Source organism: Bos indicus, chromosome 6, assembly GCF_029378745.1.
Source record: "Bos indicus isolate NIAB-ARS_2022 breed Sahiwal x Tharparkar chromosome 6, NIAB-ARS_B.indTharparkar_mat_pri_1.0, whole genome shotgun sequence".
Lineage (NCBI taxonomy): Eukaryota > Metazoa > Chordata > Mammalia > Artiodactyla > Bovidae > Bos > Bos indicus.
In genome coordinates this window covers 115131050-115147166 of record NC_091765.1, presented here as the reverse complement: position 1 = coordinate 115147166, position 16117 = coordinate 115131050, and the positions used below count along the sequence as shown (strand labels likewise).

General features: G+C 58.9%; 1 protein-coding gene across 7 annotated transcripts in view; it reads left to right on the top strand.

Annotated features, from left to right (window-relative positions):
* The window catches only part of ACOX3 (acyl-CoA oxidase 3, pristanoyl), a 49329-nt gene extending 34170 nt beyond the window's left edge, over window positions 1-15159 (top strand). Inside the window, exons 14-18 of one of the 7 annotated variants that reach the window (XR_011567312.1) lie at window positions 4123-4238; window positions 7770-7944; window positions 9420-9487; window positions 11809-11965; window positions 14485-15159. Coding sequence is in view for 4 of the 7 variants with exons in the window: in XM_070791880.1 (XP_070647981.1) it covers window positions 4123-4238; window positions 7770-7944; window positions 9420-9487; window positions 11879-11965; window positions 14485-14604 (566 nt within the window). In the remaining 3 variants the exon portion in view is untranslated. The other 6 variants (XM_070791880.1, XM_070791882.1, XR_011567313.1 and 3 more) reach the window with 6 other exon arrangements.
* Window positions 15160-16117: the final 958 nt, after the last annotated feature.

The window sequence follows — 16117 nt, the reverse complement described above, 5'->3', positions numbered from 1 at the left end:
TCCCCCAAGGGCCCACGCGTCTTTCTGTCAAATCCTGTGTCCACAATAGCAGCTTCACGCCACAGCGGAGCCCTACAAAGTCCTCACCGTCCGCTTTGTGGGATTCAGTGAGCGTGTGTCCCTCTGCCCCCCAAGAACCCCTGTGGCCAAGCACCTCGGGGCCCTCTTCTGTGGTCCCACCCAACCCCCAGGCACACGCTGCCCTCCCTCCCCCATAGGTGGGCAGAAGCTGACCCTCTGGCCGGTCACCCAGGAGCTGGAAAGGCAGCCCAGCTGCCAGAGATGGAGGGTGCTGGGCCTGTTGCTGGACCCGCGCCAGCTGCGGGGCTTTGGGCGCGTCCCCCATCGTCCTGCCTCGCCGCGGACTGGGACAGCACCGCCTGTGCTGGCTGGTGAGGCGGGTGGGGACACGTGGGTGTAACCGGCACAGCGCTCGGCTCCGCACAGGGCTCGGGACCGGCCCGCAACATGCGGGCACCCCACCCTGTGCCAGCCGCAGTTTTCATCACAGAAATCACTGTCGAAACGCCGTTACGCACCCCCAAACACTGTTAGCAAAGAGCCTTCGGCGTGGCGGGAGGGCACCTGGCTTAGAGTGTGCGCATCGCCCGCGGTCCTCTGGATGAAGGAGCCGCCTCCACGCACCTGAAGGGCACGTGACCCAGCACAGCATCCCCGGCTGTGGGCTGTGGGGGTGTGTGTGTGGCCCTGCCAAGCCGCGCCGCTGCCCAGGTCTCCAGGAGAGGAGCTTCGGCCGCCCAGTCCACGCCCGTGGCCAGAGAGAGCGTCGGACCCGGACCGGGCCCACTTACCAGCGGGTCGTTCCTCCATTTTCATCGACAGCTTCAAGCAGAGGCGCTTCTGCTCGTCGCTGCTTCGGCTCCCTCACCACCCTTTGCTACAGCTTTTCTGACAGTACACCTTTTCACCTCTCTTTTTAGAGAGCTGGGATGATGCTGGGACACCCCCAAAGGTCTTTCTGATGGTTCTGGAGCCCCCAGATGTTGCTCTAGGAAGCCCAGGAAATGACCTCATCATTCTAGTAACGTCCACCCCACCGGAATGTCCCCCTCCTCAAAGCCGTCCCCCATGGTAAAATCAGAGCGTAAACACGTGGTCGGCCAGCTCTTGGATGTGTCACGGGGCCTGCTGTGCCCCCGGGCCTGCTGTGTCCACCCCCCACCCCCACCCAGGCCTGCCACACACACCCGCCCCCCGCCCTTCTCACCAGCACTGTGAACGCAGAAGCTGCTGTGTGCACAGCAGCAGGAAGGGTGCCAGGGCAGCGTCATCTGTTTTTCCTGCGAGTGCTCTAATTTTCACTCGTTCCAACCAAGTGAAAACATCTTCTGGAGGGAAGAGCACAAGCAAAACTCATCTGGCAGAAGAGGCTTGGCGTGGAAGCAACCCTGACGACGTTCTCCACGGGGAGAAGGGAGCCCGAAGCTCACGGCCCTCCCTTCATCCTCAGGGTGCTTGATCATTTAAACCCAAGACCTCGGGGCCGGGCCTCAGCTGCATCTTTGGTAGAAGTCCCACGAGTGACGTGTGACCCTGGGGCTCTGCAGGACGGGACACTCGGGACCTTTCCAGGGTTGAGCGAGGCCTGTTTGCAAGGTCAGGAGATTTTTTTTTTTCCCCTTCAGGAATTAGAAGGTTTATTTGGAGCGGGAGGGGCAGGGCGGCTCTCCGCCCGCTGCCTGATTTATGTGCTGTGGGTGCGTGTGTGCCGAGGATGCGTTTAACAAATGGGCCTGAGCGCTGGGGAGCCGCACATCACGTGATCACGTGAGACCCAGTTCTTTCCTCTCGTTGGCTCCTCACTCACAAAAATATTAGATAATTGGAGTGCAGAGGGTTGGCTGGGCTCTCCTGGGGGCTAAGACGGTGAAGAATCTGCCTACAATTCCGAAGACTGGGGTCCAATCCCTGGGTTGGGAAGAGCCCCTGGAGAAGGAAATGGCAACCCACCGCAGCATGCTTGCCTGAAGAATCCCCATGGACACAGGAGCCTGGTGGGCCACAGTCTATGGGGTCGCAAAGAGTCGGACACCACTGAGCCACTAACACTCAGTGGGCTGGCTGCTCTGACCGCTGTGTGGGTCAGAGGGTCACAGGGCGGTCGGGGTGCGTTCATCTTGTGTTCAGAGAAACGGCTCAGGCTCTGGAGTCAGCTGTGTGACCTCGGACTAGATGCTTACCCTCTCTGATCCTCCATTTCCCCGTACGGTATTAGGAGGAAGTGCCCTCTCTGCAGAAGGCAATGGCACCCCACTCCAGTACTCTTGCCTGGAAAATCCCATGGACAGAGGACCCTGGTGGGCTGCCGTCCATGGGGTTGCGAAGAGTTGGACACTACTGAGCGACTTCACTTTCACTTTTCACTTTCATGCATTGGAGAAGGAAATGGCAACCCACTCCAGTGTTCTTGCCTGGAGAATCCCAGGGACGGGGGAGCCTGGTGGGCTGCTGTCTATGGGGTCGCACAGAGTCGGACACGACTGAAGCGACTTAGCAGCAGCAGCAGCAGCCCTCTCTGCAAAGACACTTTGTCCAAGTGAGAGCACGTTCACAGGTTCAGGGGGTCGGGACATGGACGTGACTTTGGGGGCCCCATTCCAGCCACCATACTTGGCAGAACTCTGGGAGGGGTGCCCTGTGTCAGCTTCCGCACCCCCAGCCTGCCTTGCTAGGCTCACACGTGCTGTGTGAGCTGGTCAGGCTGCTTGCAGCCTCTGAGCCCTTGACTCCTCAGGCCTGAGATGGAGCGTGTGCTCGTTAATGAAGAGCTCAGCTGTGCTGCGCGGTTTGTTAACAGATACGGCAGCACGAAGCGGTTGGAAGTCTGCAGCAGTGGGTACCATGGGATGTCCTCCCAGGGAACAGGCTGTGCCACACGGAGGGAAATCCCAGGGCCCCTGTGTCCAGCCTCTGGGTCCAGGCCCAGTGCCCCCAGGTCGGTCCTGGGGGTCCAGAGCCCAGAGCAGCTGTGGGTCCCTCAGGCATGGGCCCTCTGCCTGGGGAGGGGATGAGAGTGTGGACCCAGAGCCTCGCAGCCAGCTCAGACCCCACCCCCACCCCCTGCTCCCTCGATGTGTGCCTGCGTGCCTCCTTGTCCCCTGGTCCTCACTGGAGGACGCAGGAACAGCCCTGCCGGGCTGGGTGTTCTCAGTCACCCAAGCCCTTGGAACCAGTGAGATGTGAAGACAGAAGGACCCACAGATGTAGGCACAGCACTGGGCTGGGCTGGGAAGATGGGGGTCTCCCTCCAGCCCCTTCCAGCCGGTCCCTGTCCATCCACACCCCTGTCAGCAGCTTCCTCTCCTCTCCCCTTAAGAGCCGGAGGAGGAGGCCTGAGGTGTGGCCCAGGGCCCGGGGCCTGGCCCCCCAGGTGGACGGGGCGCCACTTGTCCACCACCTGCCAGAAAGTCGCCCTGATATCGTGCAGGTCTGAGTTTCATCCGGACTCTGCATCCTCATGGTGGATGAGGTGGTTACCCTCAAAGGACCACAAAGAAGGCTGAGCATCGAAGAATTGCTGCTTTTTAACTGTGGTGCTGGAGAAGACTCTTGAGAGTCCCTTGCACACCAAGGAGATCCAACCAGTCCATCCTAAAGGAGATCAGTCCTGAATTTTCATTGGAAGGACTGATGCTGAAGTGGAAGCTCCAATACATTGGCCACCTGATGCAAAGAGCTGACTAATTTGAAAAGACCCTGATGCTGGGAAAGATGGAAGGCAGGAGGAGAAGTGGGTGACAGAGGATGAGATGGTTGGATGGCATCACCGACTGGATGGACATGAGTTTGAGTCAACTCCGGGAGACAGTGGAGGATGGAGGAGCCATGGGGATGCAAAGAATTAGACACAACTTACTGACTGAACAGCAACAACCCCAGAAGGGGCTCCATGACTCGTGGACTCTGTGGTTGCTAGAACCGTGTAGAACTAGGGCCGGCCTCACAGCAGAGCCAGGAAACGCCCTCCCCCTTTGCCTGTCTCAGCCTGACCACCACGGAGGGGTGGGAGGCGGGTGGGACCCGTCTCACTCAGCATGAGGCTGGGCCGCGGCAGGGGGAGACGCCCTGCACTCACGGGTCTCTCCGTCTCTCACTCTGAAGTCCCGCTGGCGGCATACGAGTGGCTGGTCTGCTACCTGCTCCGTGAGAGCCACCAGAAGCTCAGTCGAGAGAAGCGCTCAGGGAAAAGCGACTTTGAAGCCATAAACGACTGTCAGGTACGTGTTTGTCTCGGAAGTTGCTTTTCTCAGGAGTTGCTCCTGATTCCCGCACCGCCGCGTCCTCTCGGGCCTCTGCTGCCGGGACCAGCGATACAGCTGAGCCCTGAGCCCATCCCTTTCCCCTGCCCTGTGTGGCTGGTGTCCAGACTTGGACAGCTCAGAGCTCGTCTCTGCCTGAAGTATTCGTAACTTAGGCTTCCCTGGTGGCTAAGCTGGTAAAGAATCTGCCTGCAAGGCGGGAGACCATGTTCGATCCCTGGGTCGGGAGGATCCCCTGGAGAAGGGAAAGGCTAACTCACTCCAGTATTCTGGCCTGGAGAATTCCGTGGACAGAGGGCCCTGGTGGGTTACAGTACATGGGGTCGCAAAGAGTCGGACACTACTGAGCTACTGACGCTTATTCATAACTTGTTAAAACGCAAACATACTTGGAAATCAGAGCACACCAGAAATTGATACCTGGGTCGGAATGTTTTTCCTGGGCCTGGAGGTTTATGGGGATGACGATTCGTGAGAGAGGAACCCGTGAGGGAAGCGGGGAGCGGGCCTTCCTGGCCTGCAGCGTCCAGCTACCGGCATCTCTTGGGAGTTCTTCATGATCACGGAGCGGCAGAAACACTGGTTATGGAGCAGCTTGGGCTGTGCAGGCTAGGACTGCCCCCGAGAGTTTCTGTTCTGTGCCCCCCACCACGGCCCCAGCGCAGGCACCTCATAGGACCCCTCACAGGCGCTGGCCCAGGTCTGTTAATACTGTGGGCAGATCTCTGATGGCAAGGAAGGTCGTCCAGGAGAAGTTAAGGGTGGGCGCTGAGTGTGAGGATTCAGGAGGGAAGCAGAGGGTGCAGGAGCTGGAACAAGGCTCTCCCCTGTGGCTGTTAGAGCTGTGTGATTTGGGGGGCCCCAGCAGCACCCAGGCCTCTGCTCACTAAGATGCCAACAACACTCCTGAATTGTGACGACCCCAGACTATCTCCTGATGGTGCCAGATACCCTGGAGGGGCAAACTGGGCCTGACCAAGAACCCCTGAGCCAGTGGGGCCTCCAGTCCGGGGAGCAGGTCCACTCTGTGGCTCTGGGAATCTGTTCTAACGCGTCTCCCTTCAGACACTTCCTGCGTGCCCCTGGCCCAGTATGGCTGCCTTCCTGGGTCCCTGTGACCCTCCATGCCCCCCACACTCCACTTTCCTGGGTCCCTGTGACCGTCCAGGCCCTCATGTCCCGCCTTCCTGGGTCCCTATGACCCTCTAGGCCCCCACGCCCCGCCTTCCTGGGTCCCTATGACCCTCTAGGCCCCCACGCCCCACCTTCCTGGGTCCCTGTCCTGGGCCGTCCAGGGCCCCCATGCGCTGCCCACGCACCATGTCCTCCACAGCTGTTCATTGGGATTCTCAGACAGCAGCTTGGCGGCCCGATGAGAAGCCAGGTGAGCCGTCCAGCCTGGCCATGGTGCCGTCACTGGGGTCAGCTGTGGACACGGTCTACACCGGAGCATGGTCCTGGCCTGGGCAAGGAGGTCATGGAGGGCAGACCCCCAGGGCCCGCGTCCCCAGGCGGCTGATGGCCTCTGAACTTCTCCCAGAAGGAACACACAGCAGCCTGTTTCGTGTCCGATTCCAGGGATTGAGACCGGGGAGAGGAGCTCGTGGGGCACGGTGCAGGCCCTGGACCCATGAGGTCAGTCGCTGCTCCTCACGGCAGCGCCCGCGGGCCGGCTGCCTCGTGTTCCCTCTTCACAGACCAAGATGCTCTGCCCCGGATGGGAGCCACTTGCCTGTGCGCACATGCTCGTAAAAGCCAAGTGGATTTGGAAGCTGGCCCCTTGACTCCCAAGAGCTGAAGGAGCGAGTAGAGGAGAGCAGAGTTTGGACTCAGTCCTCGGCTGGGACTTGCTGGGAGAATCTCCCCAAGTGGAGAGGAGCCCATGGCATGTGAGCGCATCGGGGGGTGGGCATTAATTCAGGGACGTCCGCTCTCGCAGAGGTTGAGGGCGCACACGGGGGCCGGCCTCCCTGCGCCAAGTGTGTCTCCACCAGTCGCCAACGGCCTGACCTTGTTTCACCCTCGGGGTCCAGGGCGGACTGAGGTGATGCCCTGGGGGGCTCTTAGCTTAGTGCCTGGCCCGGGTCAGTTTCGTCAGCTTCCCTCCTGTGAGCATGCTCCCCTCTCTGCGTCTCTCCCTTCAAAGTCAAGGGTACCCACGACATGGTGTGCACGAGAGGGTAGCTGCCCTGAAGGCCCGGCTAGCTCTGCAGGCAGGACACACGGACACAGGCCATGTGACCTGGTGGCGTCAGAGGCGCAGTGGGGTCTTCGGATCAGACCAGGCAGACTGGCCTGGGGAACATCCTCCCCTGAATTCCCTCCCGAGGGTGCCTGGTTCTCAGGCAGTCCCTGGGAGAGCCTTGGCCTCAGAAGTGAGGACCCACTGCTTGCCCTGTAAGTCCAGAGGAGGCCTTGAGCCCAGAGCCGTGCCTCCTTGGCGACCACGACCCACGGCCTCCCCGGAGCATATTCTGGACCCTGTTCTTTGGATTCTGGCTGATGCACATGTGTGCTCAGCTGCTTCGTCGTGTCCGACCCTTTGCGACCCCATGGACTGTAGCCCGCCAGTCTCCTCTGTCCATGGGGTTCTCCAGGGGATCTTCCCAACTCAAGGATTGAACCCAGGTCTCCTGCACTGCAGGCGGATTCTTTACTGTATGAGCCACCAAGGAATTCTGGGGCAAAGTCATACAGGCATTGAATAGGGGTCTCTTTCCTCCCCAATCCCGGGTCACCTCTTTGCTGGATGATTTAATTTCAAAAGCAACCATGCTCATTATAACAAATTAGAAATGCATGTGTAATTGTTCTAATTTAAAAAAAACCAAACCCAGTAAACTGATAAACTAGAGAAGGGGAAAGAAAAGCTGGCAAGCAAAGCTAATGATGAGCAGATGTGTTGGCTATTGGTTAAAAAAGAAAAAGCGGGGGCTAGAAGACCTGTGGTGACTTCCTGCTTCCACAAACCGAGCCAGCATCGGGACTCACACGCGAGTGCAACCCGGCTGGCCCTCCGTGGAGCCGTTCCCTCCGTTCCGGACGTGATGGGAGTGGGAGAGAGGGGCTGTTTCCTTGAGAAAGTTGGGGGGCGGGGCGGGGCCGGGCCCCAGGAGGGGCTGCCGTTGCTTTCAGGTGAGTCTGGGGATCGTGTGGAAAACCTCTGTGGTTCCCAGTGCAAGAGAAGCAACCTTGTGCCCTCGGGAGCCCACCTTCCAGGGGACGCCCCCGTCCCTAGGGCCAGGACGACCCGGGCGAGCCCCTGGTGGCTGTGTCAGCTGTGGGGTCACACAGGTCCCAGGTAGCGCTGAGCTGAGCGGGGTCGCTGGGCCCGAGGTCCAGAGCAGCTGCTGCAGGCGGGCTTGTGTTCCTGCCGGCCTTCCCCAGAGGCGCTGCCCAGCCGCGGCTGGCTGTGCCCTCTCACCCGGGCGCTGCCGGCACGCACACCCCCGTGTGCCCTCCCCGAACGCGCGCACCATGCCGTTGCAGGTGTACCACTGCCGGCCCTTGGCCCTGGCGTTCCTGGAGCTCACGGTCGTGCGCAGGTTCCACGAGCACACGCACCAGCCCCGCGTGCCACCCCCGCTGCGGGCCGTGCTCCGGCGTCTCAGCGCCCTCTACGCCCTGTGGTCCCTGAGCCAGCACACCGCCCTGCTCTACCGAGGTGAGACCCTGCCCCGGAGCTGCGTGGTGCGCTCCTTCCACGCGGCTCACTGAGCGCTCGTCACGGGGAGCAGATGAGCCCAGAGGCCATGGGTAGCGGGGGGAACCACCAGGGGCACAGCAGCGCCAGGGTGGTGCCCGTAGGGCTGAGCCATGGCGGGCAACCCAGGAGGGCTTCCTGGAGGAGGTGATGAAGGGCTGATTCCTGGAAGATGGGTGGAAACAGGATAAACTTGAGTTTCTTTGAAACTTTGTTTTCGTTATCCTTCTAAGGAGCATTTTTTAGACATTTTCCCAAAGCATCCCCATGGCGTGTTAATACTAGAGCTGTCCTGGGTACCTGCTCATGCCCCAGGCGTGTGTCTGTGCTGTCTGAGGAGTACATTTTCCCCTCCCCTTGCAAAGAACCCACATTTTCCTCCTTGGGGCTGGTGTTGCCCACCCCATTTTTTTTTAAGTCGCTCAGTCATGTCTGACTCTTTGCAACCCGATGGACTGTACAGTCCGTGGAATTCTCCAGGTCAGAATACTGGAGTGGGTAGCCATTTCCTTCTCCAGGGGATCTTCCCAACCCAGGGATCGAACCCACATCCCCTGCACTGCAGGTGGATTCTTTACCAGTTGAGGTATACAAGGCTCCCTGGTGGGAGCGGTGGGTGCGGGGAAAGAAGCCCACCCTCTGTGAGTGAAGCGGGCTCTGTTCTCTATGGCAAAGATGAGACACCAGCCAGTTCTGCAGCAGACTCGGGGCTCCCTCCTGTGAGACACCTATGAGACAGCGCAGCACCGCCTGCCTGGGTGTGGGAGGCGAGGCCAAGGGGGTGGGTCTCCAGCCCATCGCCTGGTGGCTGCAGGCGCCCCCGCATGCCCTCAACGCCGCTTTGAGCCTGCAGGCCCCTGCCACCCCGCCCAGCCTCCCCGCCCAGCGCTCTGCTTGGGGTCTTGCCCACTCTCGTGGACTCCTGCCTGCCGGCCCTGCCTCCTCCTCCACCCCGGCCCCCTGCGGCCGCCCTTCCTGGGCTTCAGCATCCCCAGCTCCCGGCCGTGACCGCCCCCCGCCCCCCCACTAGCGCCTGCTCAGTGAACTGGCCGGGAGAAGGACACAGACCCCAGGCCCGGCCTCACCTTTCTGGAAAGGGGTCGCAGCGGGACCCGGGCAGCAGAAGTGAGACATCTTCACACAGAATGGGCTGTTACACGATGTGTGTGCCATTTGTGGGTAACTTGGGGGTTTGGGCTTCCCCAGTGGCTCAGATGGTAAAGAATGCGCCTGCAGTGCAGGAGACCCGGGTTCGATCCTGGGTCGGGAAGATCACCTGGAGATGGGAATTGTAACCCACTCCAGTGTTCTTGGCTGGAGGACTCCATGGACAGAGGAGCCTGGTGGGCTACAGTCCAAAGAGTCGGGCATGGCTGAGCAACTGACCCTTGGGGGTGAGGGAACCGGACCCCAGAGTCACCCCCCTGTGCTTTCAGGCGGCTACTTCTCCGGTGAGCGTGCAGGTAAAGTGCTGGAGAGCGCCATCCTGGCCCTGTGTGCACAGGTGAGTCGTGAGCCCTTCTGTGTGAATATGACTTCCATGTGATCACACGTGTGTTAATATCTGGTGACCTCGGCTTCCCACTCATTCCTGTGTGTGCCACCATTCAGCTCAGTCTCTCAGCCGTGTCCGACTCTTTGCGACCCCATGGACTGCAGCACGCCAGTCCACCCTGTCCATCACCAACTCCCAGAGTTTACCCAAACTCATGTCCATTGAGCCAAAGTGGTGCCACCGTTAGCACACCCAAGAAAACGACAGAGAATGTGCTTATGTCGGAACAGTCAGGAAGCACCACTCTGAGGGACTCGTGCACACCCAGCTCACCTGATGCTTTCTACAGCGACATCGGCCTTTCAAGTTAGCTTCCAATTTAAATTCATTTCGTGGCATTTTCTTTTTTTTTTATTACGTCCTTCTGCCCTCGTCACCCAGAGGAGTCAGGTGGCCCCACGTCCCGTCCTGGAAGTGCTCTGTCCACTGGAGCTTGGTACAGGGAGGGACAGGTTCCAGGGCCAAGCTGTCCCGTGCGGTCAGCACCGGCCACCTGGGGCTGCCAGGGGTAGAACCGCGGCGGGCGTGACCAAGGATTTTGGGTTTTCTTTAGTTTTAATTCAGCCATCACGTGTGTCCTGGCTGCTGTATTAAGCAGTGCAGTTGGAGGCACGTCTCTGCTGTGGATGATCAGACACGAACCAGAGCCCCCCAGCACTCCGTCCATGGCGTTGTCTGTGGTATACGTGGCAGATATACGTACTCAAGTGTCTCAGTTACGGGTGAGAGGCCGCTGGGCTCCTCCCCGTGCTTCCGAGCTGAGGCAGCTCAGGTGATGTCCTTGTTGGCACCAAGCCCCTCTCCCCGCAGGCTCCTTTCTAAGTGCCTCTCTCTCCCCACATGGGTTCTGGGTAAGGGGTGTCTCTGGGGTCGCTCTGTCTGCTCGGTCCATGTCAACTTAAACAGGAGGGGAGTTTACCCTCCTGCGTTTTGTGGGGCTGAGTTGCCTTTATAAAAAACAACAGCCGTCGTTCCCCTTGCTGTGCAGCGTGACGCTTGGACTGTGGAGCTGGCGGCTGGGGTAGGTGGAGGGCAGTACCTGGGCCCAAGCCACCTGGCGGACCTGAGTCCTGGTCCCGCCTCGGGGCTGGGGCAGGGGGTGCCGGCTCCTTCCCTGCTCCAGTCCGGGCCTGGAGCAGCATCGTCTATCGGGGTGTCCTCACTGTCTCACGCTCAGCTCTGCTGAGTGGCCCCCACGGCCTGCAAAGACAGGCTCTTTCCCACCGCCCCCCTGAATGAAACGCTGGCTGACCCCCGATCTAGGGCAGGACCCACCTCTGCTGTTGTTTCTCCCTGAAGCGACCCCCTGGGACCTTGGTGCCGAGGGTGTGTGGGACTGTGGAGCAGCGCCTGAACCCTGAAGCTGGGCTCCTCTCCTCTCGTGACTCTCTGCCCAGCGATCGCTTTAATCGGCCTTGTTCCAGTCGCCCTGCCTCCAGCGTTCTGCTCGGTTCAGCCACGGGGCCTGGATAGTTCAGTCGGTGGAGCACCAGACTTTTAACCTGAGGCTCCAGGGTTCGAGCCCCCGTTCAGGCATGCCGTCCTCTGTTTTATCTTTGGGCTTCCCCAGTGGCTCACCTGTGATGCAGCAGACCCCAGTTCGATCCCGGGGTCCAGAAGATCCCTTGGAGAGAGGAGTGGCTACCCACTGCAGAATCCTTGTCTGGAGAATTCTGTGGGCCAGGGCAGCCTGGCGAGCTGTTAGTCCACGGGGTCACAAGGAGTCGGACGCGGCTGGGTGACTAAGCACACATACTGCGTATGGCATCTCACAATTATTTTAAGTAAAAAATGTTTTTTTGCATTTCAAGAAAATTCTTAGGAGTCTACTCATATAAATTCCACTTGTCATATTGTAGAATAATTTGTGTAACGGGGTGGGAGAGTAATAAAACTACCGCAAGCCAAAGCACATTGGGGTGATGGCTTTTCCAGGGGCTTATAAATGCTTTTTCTCTTACATTTTTTTTTTCCTGGACATATTTTCCTCTGTTGGAACAGTCATTGCCCTGATCAGTTAGGGTTCAGAGACAAACCTCTGAAGACAGTTGCCAGTTAGCGAGCCACAGAATCATCAGTTTTACGAGCAGTCCCTGCCTTGTTGGAAAAAAAAGAAAAAAGAAAACGTTGGAAGTCTTGAGTGGATAGCAACATGGTGAAATATTCAGACGCACACTTGGGGAACCTGTAACCCAGGCCAACGAAAAGATGGTGCCTGAGGAATGGAGCCTTGCGCCTGCTGGGGTTACCATTGCTTGTGGGTTTTGCAGGCTCTGTTACTCGGTGGTTGCCATGGAGATGCCGGGCGTTGCCAAGTGTACGGACTTTGTTTTCTAACAGCTGAAAGATGATGCTGTTGCCCTGGTGGATGTCATCGCCCCTCCGGACTTCATCCTGGACTCACCGATTGGCAGAGCAGATGGCGAGGTATGAAGAGCGGCCTTCCTCCCGTGGGTGGCGGGAGGCGCTCCGGGCCCCGGGGCAGTTGTGGCAGAGCTGAGATGGTGACAGGGCTTGGGGCAAGGCGGGGGGGCGGGGGGCGTCTCCAGCATCACGTGGGCGGCAGGGAGGGGGAGCGGCTGGGAGAAGTTGGGGTGGTCGTGGACGGGTCAGCTGCCCCCAGCCTGCCCTTCCCTGAGAGACAGGGTGGCCCTGCCACTCTCTTAGGCCGTGATGCCGAGGTCAGCGTGGGCCTGTGCAAAGCTGTGGTCTTTGCACACTCTCCTGAGGGCCCGCCCCACTCCTGGGCCTTCTGACCCCCTCGCCCCTCTGCCTGGGCTTCTGGGGCAGGCCCCAGCTGGCTTCCCAAGCTCCTCCCTTGCCCCCACTCCTCCCCATGCTCCAGAACGATTGCTTCTAAAGTAGACCTGCTCCTAAAGCTGCCCTGAAGTCCCCCACAGCAAAGTGATACCAGATCCCTCCCCGCTCCCACCCGCCGCCAGGCTGGCCTCTGCCTGGTTCTCCAGGGTGGCCGCATACCCGCTCCCGCCCTGCAGACTCCAGCCTCACTGTCCTTCCGTCTCTCTGTGGGCTCACTGCCACCCCAGGGCCTTTGCACCTGCGTTCCCACTTCCATTCTAAGTGGAATGCCGTTCTTCTAAGAGGTCTCCTCCAGCTTCTAGTTGAAGCGCCGCCCCTGTCCCCCCGGCAGGTGGGTCCCCCACTTTGTCCTGCAGTGTGACCCTCGCAGCACTCCTTCCTGAGCCCACAGGCAGCCCTGTGTGACCTCCACCACGTGGAGAGGCCTGTGCGAGACAACGCCCATGGGTCTGCTCACTGCTCCCTGGCTCCACACCACCCATGGGTGGTTGTCCCTGTGTTTCCATGGAGACGTGGAATTTCAGTGTTAAAGTCACGTGGTGAGGGCCCATGGCCATCGTGTTGTTTCTCCTGAGGCTTATCTTGCTGACCCAGGAGACTGAACGCTGGGGGACAGGCACCTTTTCTCTGTCCCCAGGGAACATTCCAAGGGGACAGGAGCCCTCTGTCCTCAGGGGACACTGTTGTCAGTCCAGGGGACAGGTGCCTGGACCTCTGCCCAGCCCAAGCCATACCCAGGGTTGGGATGGAAGTGCAGGCGCTGGGGTGGGCAGGTCAGAAGAGCCCCCCGCCAAGTCAGGAAGGTAGGGACCACATGTCTGGGGACAGCTGGCTGTCCTCTGGCTGTCAAGCTGGGCCAGGCGTCCGGGAGAGACCCAGCCTCTGGAGGGAACAGGCAGGTTCGCCTGAGTTGGCCCAGCTGGGAGGCAACAAAGATGGGCTCCTTGGAGGGAAGGCAGGAGAGTATGAACCTTGGTCCCTGGTGTGGCCGGGGCCCAGCGGGAGCATGAGGAGGACGTGCTGACCGGCCCCCGGGCGGGGAGCTGGCCTCTGTGACGCGGGCTCCCGGCAACGCTAGCCCCGTACAGGTGGCGGGGTGCTTCTGCAGGCGGCAGCCCTGACTCACTGGCGGGTGGGCGACTGCGGAGTAGGGGAGGCCGTGCCATCCTGCCCTGGCCTGAGGTGGGGCTCTAGACTCCACACTGAGACCAGAGTACCCCGGGGCCTCGCCCGGCAGAAGGCTTTACGCGGCGCGTGCCTCTCCCAGTGTTACGGGCTGCGATCCACGCCGGGTGCCGTGTGAGATAGGAAATCCACCTTAGACGGACAAACAGCTGTCGGAGGCCGAGGCTCCGTCTTTAAGGGGAGCGCCACGTCCAGGTCACGCGGTGTCACCTCGGATTTATGACCCGCGGGAGAGCCTTGTCTGTCTCCCTGGGAGCCAGGAACAGCAGCACACGGGCGGAATCACTGAGCGCGCTTAGCAGGTGCAGAGAGGGCAGCTTCTCGAAAGTAACATCTGTCCACGTCAGCCAGATGCAAGACTGGCCCCTTTCCTGCCTCCATGGACCTCGGCCTGGACGCTGGCCGTGCTGGGAGCAGGGACGGGTCAGGCGACTGCTTGCACGCTCACGACCTTCCTCTAGGATGACTAATGAGACCAGTCCCGCCTGGGGGCCCAGAGGCAGTGGCTGGCTGGTTTAGGGGGCTCAGTCTGGCGGGGTGGGCGGAGAGGGGACCAGGCCTGCCCAGGCCTGGGGGCCCAGAGGACCAGCTGCCAGCCTGCTTGCTTGGCCATGCCACCACCCACCAGCCGCGTGGCTGCGAAAGGACAGATTTCAGAGCAAATGATCGATGTCGACTTGCAGAATCCACCTTCCATGAGAATTTCCAAAGAGAAGGCCAAGCAGGATGTTTTCATCATAAGTGTACATTAGGGACCTTAATAGTTTGTATTTTCCCAATTTTTCTCTACTGACAAAGAAAGGGCTTATGCAAATTGAATTTAAATCATCTTAAAATGCTTCCAGGAAGTGACGGAGCTTCCTGTGTAATGCACAGTTGCATTGACACGCTCAGAGTCTTTCTTATTCCATCTGTGTGTATCATGTATGTATTTTTTACAGCTCTATAAAAATCTCTGGACTGCCGTCCTTCAGGAAAATAAGGTGCTGGAGCGGGCATCTTGGTGGGCGGAATTTGCGGTCAACAAGCCCGTCATAGGAAGTTTGAAACCAAAGCTGTAATAGCACCGGCTAAATCTGGCGAAGCCATGAACACCTGGACCTCAAGTTCACTTCTGGAAGCCCCAGGCCCGCAGTTCTACCTGGCTGCTTGTCCTGTTGAGTCCAGGGCTGGAGCAGCTTATCCTGGCCTGGCCCCGCCCCCCGCCCCAAGTCCCACCAGGACGGGTCACGTCCAAAGGGCAGGACTGCTTTGGGTCATCCCTATTTGCTGGGTGAAAAGAAAGTTTATACATAGAATCATGTCTTCCTGAGAGACTGAACACTTTTGGATAATTAGAGCTTTAGCATACTTCTATTTTCATATGCTGATTATGAAGCTGACTACTTGTAATTTGGGATTTTTCTGGCCGGGTGATCTTTTGCCTTCATCTGAGATTTCTTCCAAGGCTTTGCGTCACTAACCCCTGAACGATGCCAGTCCGATTCTTTGTTCGCCCAAGTTTGACTTTCTCACGTCATCAAATCATATCGTAACTTTACTAATTTGCACCGTGGACCACCCGAATGGCATAGTTAAAGATTTTGAAGGAAAATAAAATCAGTTTTATTACTTTCTCTTGTGGAACTAGAAGTTTCCATCAAAGAAGTGTTTCCAAAGGATAAAAAATGCATAATGATTTGAAGATCTGGTCATCCTTACATCCTGACCTCACTGTTGTATGCACATTACGGTGTCACTTTGTTACTTGAAAGAGTTTCTTTCTACAGGCAGTGGAGCTCCCAGGCTGCCTGGCCCGTGGGGGGTTTGCCCCACGCTTCTGCACGCTGTCCACCCTCAGGCCCAAGCGCCCTGCGGACAGTGGGGGCTGATGGAGGAGGCTGATGGCCATCTCCACCCATGATTCCTTTGCCCCAGGTCAGGACGATGGCCGGTGGGTGGGTTCTGACTCTCCGCCCTGTCTCGTCCTCCGCTCCCCTTCAGCTTCCGATCTCTCCAGGAGGTTCAGGACCTCTGACATCAGCAGCCCCGTGCCCTCCCCACCCTGCCGTGGTGCCCACGGAGCACACTGGTACTGAACAAAGGTGGCTCTTATTTTCCAAAAGAGCCCAGAAAAACCTCTGAGCACTGAAGGGCCTGAGAAAGCATTATTTCTGGGGACCTTCCGTGGTGGTCCAGTGGTTAAGACTTCACCTTCCAATGCTGGGCAGCGGGTACAAGTTCAGCCCCTGGTCAGGGAGATAAGATCCCACATGCCTCGCAGCCAAAAACCACAACATAACACGAAGGTCATATTGTACTGAGGTTGGTGCAGAAGCAACTGGTTTTGCATTGTTGAGCTCAGCTGTTTGATACTGGAATACATTCTTAAATAAAATGGTTATGTTGTGGTGGTGTTCAGTCGCTAAGTCACGTCTGACTCACTGGAGCGGATCCTGTTGCAACTACGCGGGACATTCTCGGAGACCTCAGTGTCAGTGAGTCGATGTCAGTGTCAACTCAGCGCCGTTCTACGGTCACGTGGCACTGGAAGCAAATTGGAAAGGTGAGAAAGCTCAGTAAGTGGGTGCCTCG